The following is a 13,214-nucleotide window of genomic DNA, read 5'->3' on the forward strand; positions in this document are numbered from 1 at the left end:
TATATATAAATATCTCAAAACCCCTCTGTAAGTTTCAGTTTAAAAACCGAGTATTTGAGTGAAGGGATATTTAATTACCTTCATAACCATACCATACCTCTTTATTTTTAAAGCACTTAAAACAGCTACAAGGCCAACCAAAGTGCTGTACAGACAGAACAACAGGTAACACACAAAGCAAAGTACAAAATGAGGTAAATCAGAATATAGACATCAAAACGATGCAGATAATGACGACAAACCAGTGTGGAGCATACAGGATCAAAACACAGATCATCTGGTGTTGAAAGCTACTGAATAGTAGTGAGTTTTTAAACGGGACTTGAAAACGTACAGTTCTGTAAAAACAACTCCAGAAGTCAGTAAAGATTTTTCTTTTTTTTTTTTTTTTTTCATTTAGCCTTTATTTATCCAGGTTAGTCTCATTGAGCCACGAGAACTCATTTGCAAGAGAGACCTGTTTTTTAGGGAGCACATGGTGGGGGTTAAGGGCCTTGCTCAGTAAAGCTAAATTAAATATTCAAACCTTTGTGTACAGACATCAGTCAAATGGTATTTTTCATTTCACTGGGTTGTATGATCTGCTTTACTCTTCACTGTTTGTATTCAAATGAGATTGAGGGGAAATGGTTTTGAAACTCTGTCTGACATGTGTTACCAGTGTTTACCAGAAGCATCCCTGTCATGTCATCCTGATAAAGACTGAAGTCAAAGAGTTACAGATCTTTTCCTTCTTTTACTTTTCGCTTCTAATCCTTCCTTCCTGCCTGCCCTGCGACGGAGCTTTGGTGTGACAACTGAGAGCTGGTAGATAATGAGGTGAAAGTGAGAGAATTACAGGGACAACATGTCTGTGAAAAACAGAAAGATGAAGCTTCTGAGTAAAAGGATAAAAAGATTTGAGGAAACTGGAAACTGAAGTTTAACTTAATACTTTTATGTCTGTTTTTATCTATTTCAGTTTTCTACTGAGCTTATTTCTACTTTATTACGCCTTGCTGCTGATGACAACCAAAACTGGAGGCAGTGGTTTTCCTTTGGTCGTCAGTCCTGTGAATAAACATCTGAGTGGGATATCTGAGGAACACGTTGGCCATAAATCAGCTCCATGACAGAGGCTGAGGAACGTCACATTCACACGTTGGTAGAAACTGTTCGTTCTACTTTTGTCCTTTTTTCTGAATTTCTTACTTTATCTAACCTAGTTTTCTTATATCAATCTTTCTAAAATTTCAAATTTTCTCTAACACCCCCCCCCCCCCCACCACCACCACCACCACCACAACTTTCAAAGATTAAATAAATTATCACTGTCCTCATTACCACCTTCTGGGAGGCTTGTCTTCAGAAAGATGCTTCTATTTCACACAGGAAGCAACTTGCACATATATTGTTATTTTATGTTGTGTTGCTTCACTAATGTGAACTGTTAGTGATGCATGATGTGATACAGGAAGACACTTTGTGCCAGACCTAATGTTTAGTTTATAATTTGTATATTCACATGTTTTTATTGCCTGTTGCTGAAGGCAAATAGGCAATAATGCTTTTGCCCATGTCGGCCTGTGTGTGTGTGTGTTTTTTTTTATTTTTTTTTTGGGGGGGGGGGGGGTATTTTTGCAGCATTAGCAAAAATGTTCAGACACCACTGGACATATTTTCAATTAAGCGTTTTGAAAGTAATAATTGAATGTATAACTGTTAATTTTGGAGTCACCCCAATGCAAAACGGCTGCCACAGCCATAAAAATCATTGTATTGCAATCAGTTTTACAGATATTGAACTAGCATTTGGTGTGGTAGTAGCTGAGGATTATCCTTTACACATTCTCTAAACACGCCTCTCACAAGATCTTGCAGTTTTGCACGAGACTGCACGTAACATCATTTACAAGGTTCGACCAAAATATCGGTGTCTCCTTTCTCTACGTAAGACGTTAGCTCCAAACTGTCACGAACGTTAGCAGGTTTGTACTTCCTGTCACTGTGTTCGATAGTATAACATTAAAACAGCTGATGTGTCAGTATGGAAATTGAAGGCGGACTTCTGGAAAACACAAGTGGAGTCCAGTTGTGGTGCACAGAATCCATTTTTTGCCCTGGCAGCTTTAGTTTTCACAGTGCTGAAATCCTGTCAGCTCGTTGGAACATACAGGAACAGGAGTGACGGCTCTGACAGCTTTTCTCTCTGCATCTCTCTCTTTTCATTTTGCACTCTCTGTTTCTGCTCATCTCTCTCTACTGGTCTATTCAGCTGCTCCACCGGCTAAATCCTGATCCCTCGTCTCTTCTTTTCTTCTCTTTATGCTCCCTCCATCCTTTTCTGTAGATGCTCTGCTGAATTTTGGCCCGAAGTCTCCGGGTTTAGAGCTACCAGACTGAAGGGGGAGAAAACATGCAGACGACTTTCTATGGGAACAACCGCAGGACAAATAGATAAGCAAAGGACTGGTATAGGAATACACAGGACCAAAATTAATTGCAACTTCAGTAACTAAAACACATGTTATGATGTTTTGTGCTTTTTATACAAGTATGAATCAAGTCAAAGTATTTATAAAGCACATTTAAAAACAGCAGGTCATGACCAAAGCGCTGTGGGGCGGCTGTGGCTCTGTGCTTAGAGCAGTTGTCCTCCAATGAGTGTGTTGGGGGCTTAAATCCACCAATACAGTGACATGTTGAAGCGTCCCTGGGCAGGACCCTTCATCTCCTCCTACCTATGTGTGTCCCATTGATGTCTGAGTGTGATTCGTCTCTATAGAATGATTTAGTCAGATTAGCTTTGGAGCAATGCAGTAGAGTGCTGTATGGATGTGTATGTGGATGGATAACGAGGACACAGCTTGAGTTGTTACATGCTTTGAGTATCCTGGCTGGATGAAAAGCCTCTATAACTTTTTCAATAATACTTGTATGAAAGTCAAGAGCAAAGGTAAAAACAGTAAATACAACAAATAGTTACAGTATGCATTCCCCAAAATATCACTTTGGAGAAAAGGAGACAGAGCCTGGGCAGCACGGTGGCGCAACTGGTAGAGCTGCTGCCTCTCAGCGAGCAGGTCCTTGGTTCAAACCCCGGTCCAGGGGCCTTCTGGGTGGAGTTTGCATGTTCTCTCCGTGCATGCGTGGGTTTTCTCCGGGTACTCCGGTTTCCTCCCACAGACCAAAAACATGCATGTTAGGCTGATTGGTAACTCTAAATAGTCCCTAGGTGTGAGTGAGAGAGTGAGTGTTTGTTTGTCTCGTGTGTCTCTATGTGGCCCTGTGATGGACTTGCGACCTGTCCAGGGTGTACCCCGCCCCTCGCACAGTGATTGCTGGACATGGGCACCAGCGACCCCCGTGACCCAAAATGGAATAAGCGGGTAAAGATAATGGATGGATGGATGGAGACAGAGCCTTTTCAGCTCTGGCTAAATTGTAGAATGAGCTGCTGCTGAAGGTCAGGTAGGCCCCATCACTTTCTGTTTTTAAAACTCATTTAAAAACACATCCCCCCCCCCCCCCCCCTCCAAACCTAGAGTGAGCTAGCATCTATGTCTTAATGTTGTACTCTTTCCTTGTACTTGTGATGTTTTGATGTCTATTTTCTTACAGTTGTCGTTGTTTTATTGTTGTTCTTTGTTTTTATTTTTGTACAGCACTTTGGTCGGCTGCTATGTTGTATTTTAAGTACTTTAGAAATGGTATGGCATGGTATGGTATGGTATGGTATGGTATGGTATGGTATTGTATGGCATGGTATGGTATGGCATGGCATGGTATGGTATGGTATGGTATGGTATGGTATGGCATGGTATGGTATGGCATGGTATGGTATGGTATGGTATGGCATGGTATGGTATGCCTTGAAGGAAAGCATATCATCTTCTGCCTTTAATGTGAGACTTTTAAACTGAAATCATTTTTGAAAGAGAAACGATGGAGTTCTAGTTGTTCTGAACAAACCTTGTAAATTACGTTATGCGTGTTCTCAAACTGTAAAATCTCATGAGATGTATGAGCACTCAGAGTAAATCATGGGGATGACCCTCAGATGCTAAAACACCCAGCTTTAGATCAATATTTGTAAAAATGACTGATTTGAAACCATTTATGTGTTGACGAATGACAAGTAGCTGTGGCAGCCATTTTCATTTGTATTAACTCCAAATGTTCATAAGTATTAGACATCCATCCAATAAGTAATTTTTTAGAGTTTTATTTAGAACTGTCAATTGGCACACGCACGCAGACAAAGGTCAAAACATTATCAACCCACCTTCATCAGCCAGTGACAATAGTTATAGATACATAGATAAATCCAATCTTTACTTACTCTGTGGAAACTTCGGAGGGTTGTCGTTGACATCTGTGAGAGTGATTTTAACCTCCGTGGTCCCTGACAACCCCCCCATGTGACCCCCCATGTCTTTGGCCTGGATGACAACATCATACTCCTGGCGCGCCTCACGGTCCATGTTTGGCAAAGCAGTTCGGATTATACCTGAAAAGACAGACACAATAAATCAAAACTATGTTCAAAGGTTTTATTTTAGACTTGGATGATGTTGGATTATTACAAGATTCTGAAAGGTCCAAATAACTGACGTTATTATAAGACCAAGACTGGAAGCAACAGGAGTGATCTGAGAATTACCACCTATATTTAAATTAAGCAAAACTGGAAAAATCCAAGATACCTATCCAAAGACAGTTTAACATTTGGAGGACTGCTTGAATCTTGGCTTTATTGGCTTCAACAGCTGAATGTCATCTGCATAAAAATGGTTAGGAATATAATGATATTTAATAAGCTGGCCAACAGAAAATATATAAACAAGCAATGTCCCCCATCACAGAGGGATTTGAATAGGAAACGTTATTATTTTTCAAGCTGAGTGTTTTTCTGTACTGGAATTGAACAGGGAAGACAAGTACAGTAAACCTTAATGTTTTTGGTGCAAGACATTCAGGTGGGTAAAAGTTACACTGTGTATAAAAACAGAGGTAGTTTTGCATTTTTATTTTTTTTGCTTGTGTATGCAACACAGTGATGGATTCTGATGAGTTGAGGGAGAAATTTTATCCACCACCAGATGCAAAGGTAGAGCCAAGGGGTGGCCACTGGTGGCCTTGGTCATCATAGATTAATGTTAGGGTACCCCAAGGGCCACCCCAATCATTTGAGGAAACTGTTCTTTTAAGCAATATAAAAACTAGAAAGCATCGTTTCCTCAAATGGTCGTCACTTTATACACATACAGTTTATATATATATGGTGGTGGTGGTGATCTTTCTTACACCCAGATACAGCCACATATCTAAATGAAAGAGGGTACCTCACTTATTTTTGAAGTTAGAATCAGAATCAGAATAAGCTTTATTATCAATGTATCGAGATACAACGAAAATATGTCTGTACAGTCATCCGAAAGGTGGGCGGAGTCCACGTAGCTGCTGCTCTTTCAGAGCACAGCCTTCTTATCCTTGTCAGAATACATTTTTTTAAATAGAAAAGGGGACAAAGCCATGAGGAGAGGATAGTGGCATTACACAACAACAAGAAAAAAAAGATCTCTTCACACCATGTCCTAACAGGACGTGATTTAAGACATCAATTAAACTCTGCCAGCAAGCACATTTATGAACACGTTACATATGCATTTGACAACAAGGCGGTCTATGAAGCACTAACAGATAGTCCATTGTTCTGATAAGATGATGGTCAGCCGGCACAGTTCTGATAAGCCTCCACAGAAGGTGTGTGTGTGTGGGTGGGGGGGGGGGGGGGGGTGCAATAGATGGAGCTTTTTCTTAGTTTACACATTTCCAAGGAGAAATTGATAAGTCGGCCTGTTTCGAAGCCAACCGGTGGCATCAGATTCAGATAATCCACTATTGTTGATTTATTCAGGCAGACTATTTTTCTTGTCAGCCTTGAGTCTTACTGATACTTTCAAGGTCTGAAATAGCCAGATTAGGGTGCATTCTACTGGTCTGTGCTTACAAGCCTCTTCAAGATTCTTTCATGCTGATGAGTCCCAAAGCCGCAGGTGGCCTGCAATTCAAATCACTTCCATCTCATGGTTTAGCTCATAAATCAGCTGATTTTGAGTCCTCAAAGCACAAACCAAACCTTCACATAGGCAGTAGCCTGACGAGGTCCAAATTAGCGGCCGTCTTCTTTGTATGTTGATAAACCAGGAACCAGACTATTCCAAAAACAGGAAATCTGTTATCATAAATCCAATTATATGCAATTTCGATGTCCTCGATCGACATCAGAGGTAGACCCATCACATACCACTTCCCCAGAGATATATCCAGCTGCACGTGTCGTCTGTGCAGACATAAGGGTTCTCCAGGACCCTATCACTTTGTCGAAAAGATTTTGTCATTTGCGTCGATAGTTCAGTTAGTCAGATCCATATCAGTAGTTTTCATTTTGGAAAATGTGTAAAAATAGGAGCTCTGATGCACAGAGAGCAAAAAAAGCAGGAGGAGAACAGGGAGAGGTAAGGGAAAGCGTACGCCTCGTACCAGAGCAAGTGAAAAAAACAAAATCATGCTCACGTGGACAGACGGATGGAGGTTATTTCCAAATCTCCCACTTTGCTCCTCAAAGGGGGACAAAGAAAACTAAAGGGAGCAGGTAGATGAGGGACATAGTTTATTATAGAGCCCAAATGATAAATGAGTCAATTAGTATGATCAGCCACTTTCTGCCTGTTTAGGATTGTAATCATCATACTTGACTGCCTGTGAGCACTAAGTGGAAAATAGGAAGTAGTTAAATCAGTGTTTTGTTCAGCAGCACTTTGTTGTTTCCAACCTGGACTGCAGAAGGTGTAGCAGAGTTTGTGACATGGCATTTTGTTCATGGCAACTTCTCAGCTTATTTGTGAGAGAGAAAAAAAACGTTGGAAAGTTAATAAACAGTTTAACTACCAACATAACTGTATGTAACGACCTAATAAAAAGATTAGGTTATTCCTGTGAATACAACAAATTATTTAAGGTGTTTGTTTAAAATCCAAACTTTTTAACAGTCATAACCAACGTAAATACAAAAACTAGAAAACTTTTTCCATTTATTATTTCAAGCCCCATTTATTTTTAAGCCATGGCCCACCGCTCTGTCCGCCTCTCCATCCTTCTCTTTATGTCCAGCTGCAGTGTCACCGAGGCTCTCTGGTGTCATATTATGTGAAGTGTGTGACAGCATGAAAAGCTGATAATCTCCAAACCAATTAGAAATGTGAGCTCTGGATCCGAGCCAGTCAAATACCCAGCACTGGTTTGATTAGCCAGATTTACTCTGCACAAATCTCTCCAACTCCCTCTGCCCTAACCACAGTTTCCATGAACTCACTCTCTCTGAACCAATTTTCTTCCTGTTTTATTCCCTAACCTCTTGCCTGCAGTTTGTTCCCACTCCCATTGACCGAACGGAGCTCTGTTTCTGCCCTAACCTCCCTGCCTTTATCCAATTTCTGCTTTTAATTCAAACCCAAACATTAAGCTTTTGCTCTGCAGGGACCAGGCTGAATGTCCTCTGGGACTTCCTTTAACAGCCGTGCCTTCTTCACTTCACCAGTTCACCCTGCCGTTCATGCCAGACTGTTAAACTAGAATCATCTCGTGATGAAAAAAAGACTCAAACCTTGTAAAGAATGTTATGCTTAATCTCATGCAAAATGGTAAGATCTCCTGAGACGTGTTAGCACTGGATGTGTTGAAGATGGCTCAGCTACAACTTCAAACGTTATATGTGTTGGACTGTTGAAAGGCATTTTTGTGTTTTTGAAGGTCAGTTAGCTGTGGTGACCACCTTGAAGTGGGTTTACTTCACAAGTTGATGAGTTCTAGTTGTTCACTCAATGATTTATTATTGAGGTTTATTAAAACCCATTCAATGGTTTATGAGATCACTTAACCCTACAGACAGGTTGTTCTTTTTCTTTCGGCTGCTCTCTTCTTCAGGGGTCGCTACAGTGAACTATACATGAAGACTTTACAGTTGTTGCCGGATGTCCTTCTTGACACAACCACAGATCACCGAGCTACCACAGCCCTCTGTGTGGAGCAGAGTGCTGCTGTCTAGGGCATCCAGGGGAGCAAATGGTGGGGGTTAAGGGCCCAGAGTGGGGCAAATGATGGTGGAAGCAGGTGTGGGTGCTTCACCTTTCCCACCCACATTTTGATGTTGTCGGTACCGGGAGTTTAACCGGTGATCTTCCGAGTACAGGCTCACCTTCTCTAACGTCTGTGCCACCACTCCCTTAAAAACTATACCAGCAGGAGCTTTGCTTCAGGTGGGACACCCAAGCTGGGCAGGTCTTAGAGTAGAGGCCTGACAAAGCACAATCCATTTTTGTGCAGTTGGACACAGTTTATTTATTCCATCCATCCATTCATCCATTATCTTTTACTCACTTCTTCCATTTTGGGTCACGGGGGTCGCCAGTGCCCATGTCCAGCATTCACTGTGTGAAGGGCGGGGGACACCCTGGACGGGTCGCAAGTCCATCACAGGGCCACATAGAGACAAACAAACATTCACTCTCTCATTCACACCTAGGGACAATTTAGAGTTACCAATCAGCCAAACATGCATGTTTTTGGACTGTGGGAGGAAACCGGAGTACGCGGAGAAAACCCACGCATGCACGGAGAGAACATGCAAACTCCACCCAGAAAGGCCCCCGGACCGGGATTTAAACCAGGGACCTGCTCACTGAGAGGCAGCAGCTCTACCAGTTGAGCCACTGTGCTGCCCATTTTATTTCATTTCATTTGATATTTTATTTCATTCACTCAATAATAAATATAGTCCATGTAATAACTAGAATAAATCATGAATGAAAAGGATCAGAATGAAATATAAACTTTTATCTGTCCCCTATTCACATAAAAAGAAAATTAGTTTCAGCTCAGAAGACTATTACAGACATAATTCAAGTACACAAAATACACACAAAAAAACAACAACAAACCCCCCCCCCCCCCCCCACAACAAAACATCAGCTTATCCAACGCCATATCACTTTATCATAATGATTTTCAAATTTCTTTTATTTAGATTGTTTTATCTCACTGTCAAGATTGTTCTATAAACTGACACCTTTAATTAATATGCATCTTTCTATCGTCGCCGTTCTGGATCTAAACTTTTTGAGAATTTCAGCTTTTAGCTATTACCCCATTCCCATGAAGAAACCACAAGTCAACAATAACAATGAATATGCTGCAGCATAATGTATACGGATGAAGATGCCCTCTTCACATTTCTGTCTGCCCCCTCTTGTAACCATGCGTAGAACCGGCCCTGTTCTGGCTGATAATAAGGTCGGGAGAACAGATAGTGAACATCTTATTAGTGATGTGTTTCTGGGAGCTCAGCAGGATGAGGGAATACACTGCAGGGAGGACTCCTGGCAGCAACCTCCACATGCTGGGACTTTTTATCCTGTTTGGTTTGCTCTGTATTTGAGTGGAGACAGGAGCTCCTGGAGCTCTGGTTGTGGACCATCACAGTAACTTCAGAGAAAACTCTGTCCATCACACAGATACAGAACTGTTCTAACACATTGAGTTCTGTCTGCTCGCCACATTAACTCCATTTTTGCATTTTGCTGGATAAAGAATTTGATGTGCAGCTTTGTTTGTTGTGCATCAGAGACTTCTTCGTTACCACTACAGAGGAACAAAATGGTGAGATAGACTCCATCGATGAGGACCAGTCGGATCAGGAGCAGCTCCGTGTGCACCATGTACCAGCTGTGCATTGTGTTGTTGCTGCATTAATAACTCATTTTGTGGTTTGCTTGCATTGTTAAATAGAGGATATGTTAAATTGTTTATTTTTCTTTAAATTTTTGGCTTCATTTTATCGCAGCAGTCACACAATCTGCACTGACAAAATGATTATACAATGTGACGACTTCATGGGGAATTTAGGTACAACCTGTACAAAAATACACTGAAATTGTAGTTGTTCATGAAACTGAAGGTTAAATATCCTATTTAGATTTTTTAAATTATTTTTTATTTTATAGTTTGATTTTAGTTACATTACATGATGACATTTTACAGAAACAGGTTCTGTGAGTTACTGCTACAAACTCAGTGTGGAGTAATGAAGTTACATGGTGTACCTGAACACACCACGAAGACAATTCACTGAACACATTTATTTAAGTAATCAGAAGTGCATTGCTGCATATTTGATCTAAGTGGAAGGCCCAGTTGTAATGGTGCACGACTGGTTTACCATGATTGTAAAGGTGGGCAAAGATGTCTTAGAAAATTTTTATTTAAACATTTTTGGAACAATTTCAGATGACTGTTTCCCAACAGAAAATTGACATTACTTTGAATATCCTTCATAATATCATTTAAAAAAAATCAGGAATATAAAAAAAAATGTCTGTGAGCAACGGGCGTTAAAATTGGATGGTCTTCGGTCCCTCCAGGGCCTCTGCAATAAAAACAGGTTTAATTCTGTTATGAACATCACTGCATGGGCTCAGCAGCACTTCCACAAGTCACAGTCAAATCATGTCAGCAAGACAATACCAAAGCTCAAACTGCATCGGTGTCAGCAGCGTGGCTGTGTAGTCAAAGGATCTGGGTGCTGGACTGACCTGCCAGCAGTCCAGACCTCGGACCACCAGTTTGCACCATGAAACCAAAAGTCCAGTAAAAAAGACCTAGGGCCATTGCACAGCTAGTGTGAGGATAAGTGTTCCCTAACCTTTTCTCCTCGTGTGGTCAGCTCTTCTCCTACTGCTCCCACTTGTTCCTAATTGCCTTTCTCCGGGTGTTTGTCTATAAGTCAGCGTCTCTGTGTTCCTCCTTGTCTGTGCATTGTCCTGTAAGGTGTCGTGTTTTCTGTCTCCCTCCGTGTCCTATCATCAGTGTAAGTTTTGCTGCCACGTCAGTTTTTGTTTTCTATTAATAAATGTTATTCTTTATTTTACCATGCAAGTTCCCTGTGTCTGCCTGCACCCTGGGTTCAACACCTATAACCAGAAATATGACAGATAGACACCTCCATTAGATTAGAATAAGACAATAGTTTGTTTAGAAACTGAAACAACTCATGTCTTTAGTTCCTGGAGGTTTGCAGACTGTTTTTTTTACAGAGGAGCAGATGCTTTACAGAGGAAACATGGTCCTGGAACCTAACAAGGTTGAGTCAGGTCCTTTGGAAAGATTCTTCTTTGTTTAAATATCCTGATGCATAATCAATAATCCAGGTAGAAAAATCTAAAAAAGTTAAGTCTGGTCCTCTGGACGGATTCATAAAAATAAAAAATTGTAGAAACGTACCATCTTTCATCCGAAAGACTTCTTCAGTCTGACTGAACCAAATGACTGAAGAATCTTTCGGATGAAAGACGAAACGTTTCTACATTTTTTTTGTTTTTTTTTTAACCCATCCAGAGGACCAGACTTAACTTTTTTAGATCTTTGTTGAAATGTTGACATGAGCATGGACTTTGTTGTTACTTTACAATAAGGTACCCAAAATTTGCTTACATACTAGAGAATGCCTAAGGAACAAATCAGGAGTTAATGGGTAGTTAACCAGTACTTACTGGGGAACACAGAGACAAGCCTTATTAAAGGACTACTGGTTAGTTACCTGGTAAATAAAGAGGAACTAATGAAGAACTAATGGGTAGTTACCAAGGAAGCCAAAAAGGAACAAATCAGGAACTAATGGGTAGTTAACCAGTACTTACTGGGGAACACACAGCCACGCCTTATTAGGGGACTATTGGTTTGTTACCACAGAAACAGAGGAGAAATTCTCCATGTGGGTTCTGAATCAACCCCGCACCAGTGAGGTCACAGCTCATAATGGTCAAAAAACCTGTTTCCTAGTGATTACTGATTTTATTACCCATTAGCTCCTGATTGGTTCCTTTTCATTTACAAGGTAACTAACAAGTAGTCCCCTAATAAGGCTTGACTTTGTGTTCCCCAGTAAATACTGGTTAACTAGTCATTAGTTCCTGGTTCATTTCTCTTTGGTTTCCATGTTAACTACCTACTAGTTCCTGATTAGTTCCTCTTTATTTCACAGGAAACTAACCAGTAGTCCCCTAATAAGGCTGGGCTTTGTGTTCCTGAGGCGTTCTCTAGTAGTTAATCAAATTTTGTGTACCTTATTGAAAAGTGTTACCCTTTCAACAGATACATTACTGCCACCAAATAACACAAAAATCCCTTTTTGAAAATAAATAAATGAATATTCGATATATTTACTATGTTCTATTGTGAATAAAAAACATGTTCAAGATTTTCAAACCTACAAACTTTATTTTCGACAAACTCCATGTATGTTCTTAGAATTGTGGTTGTACATCGAAATGCAGACATCTTCATCTTCTTTCATCCAGAGTGTCTCACAAATACAGGGTTTACAGTTTTAACTCACATTTCTCCAGAAGACAGCGTGCTCTGTCAAGGTTCACAAACTCTGGTTACATTTGAGCTCAAAGCTCTTGAAACCTGGAAGTGAAGGCTCTTTTTGACTTGATGCATCTCCTACAGAAAATAAGACTTTACACGTGTGACCATCTCGTGCTCATGGTTCAACAGTTTGTACATTTTCACACAGTGAATGTTTTTAGAGGCTTATTTTTCACTCTTCTGTCTGCCTCTCAATAACTTGGCAGTCAGGTGGTGACTGATGCAGATGTGTGGTTACCACGGTGACCATAATGAGCCACAGGCAGCAGCTTTACTGTTATATCTAATATTATTTCTCCTTTAACTTCTATCTTGTATCAAAATGTCAGCCTTGTTTTATATTATTACAAAGTTTGTTTCAGGCAGCCGTCATGTATCTGGATAATAAATCCATCGAGACTGAACTGTAGATGAACCGTCAGGACAACGTTTTGTTTTCAGTCTTACCTGTCTGAGACTCAACAGAGAAGTATGGTTGTCCCTGCAGTATGCTGTACACCAGCCTGGCGCTGTTGCCGTAGGTGGGGTCATCGGCATCTGTAGCTGTCACCTGCATCACCGACGTACCTACAGGACAGACGAGACAGGTGAGGCAGGAGGAGACCACCTCAGTGATCCGCTTCAAGAGCAGTTTGACAAACAGGCTTGTTACTGAGCCTCCGACGGGCTGCCTGCCATCTCCAGCTGAGTAGAAATAACACACACACACACACACACACACCATGGTTTGCTTATGTCCAAATTGG

The 13,214-nt window shown here is 40.9% G+C and overlaps 1 protein-coding gene across 1 annotated transcript in view; it reads right to left on the reverse strand.

The window, feature by feature from the left end:
* cdh11 (cadherin 11, type 2, OB-cadherin (osteoblast)) overlaps window positions 1–13,214 on the reverse strand; it is a 183,264-nt gene that overhangs the window by 33,813 nt on the left and 136,237 nt on the right. The window contains exons 6-7 of the mRNA XM_037680522.1: window positions 12,916–13,035; window positions 4,322–4,489 (exon numbers count right to left, since the gene is read on the reverse strand). Coding sequence (XP_037536450.1) covers window positions 4,322–4,489; window positions 12,916–13,035 — 288 coding nt within the window. The remainder of the gene's footprint in view (window positions 1–4,321; window positions 4,490–12,915; window positions 13,036–13,214) is intronic.

Source organism: Nematolebias whitei, chromosome 1, assembly GCF_014905685.2.
Source record: "Nematolebias whitei isolate Nwh7 chromosome 1, NemWhi1, whole genome shotgun sequence".
Lineage (NCBI taxonomy): Eukaryota > Metazoa > Chordata > Actinopteri > Cyprinodontiformes > Rivulidae > Nematolebias > Nematolebias whitei.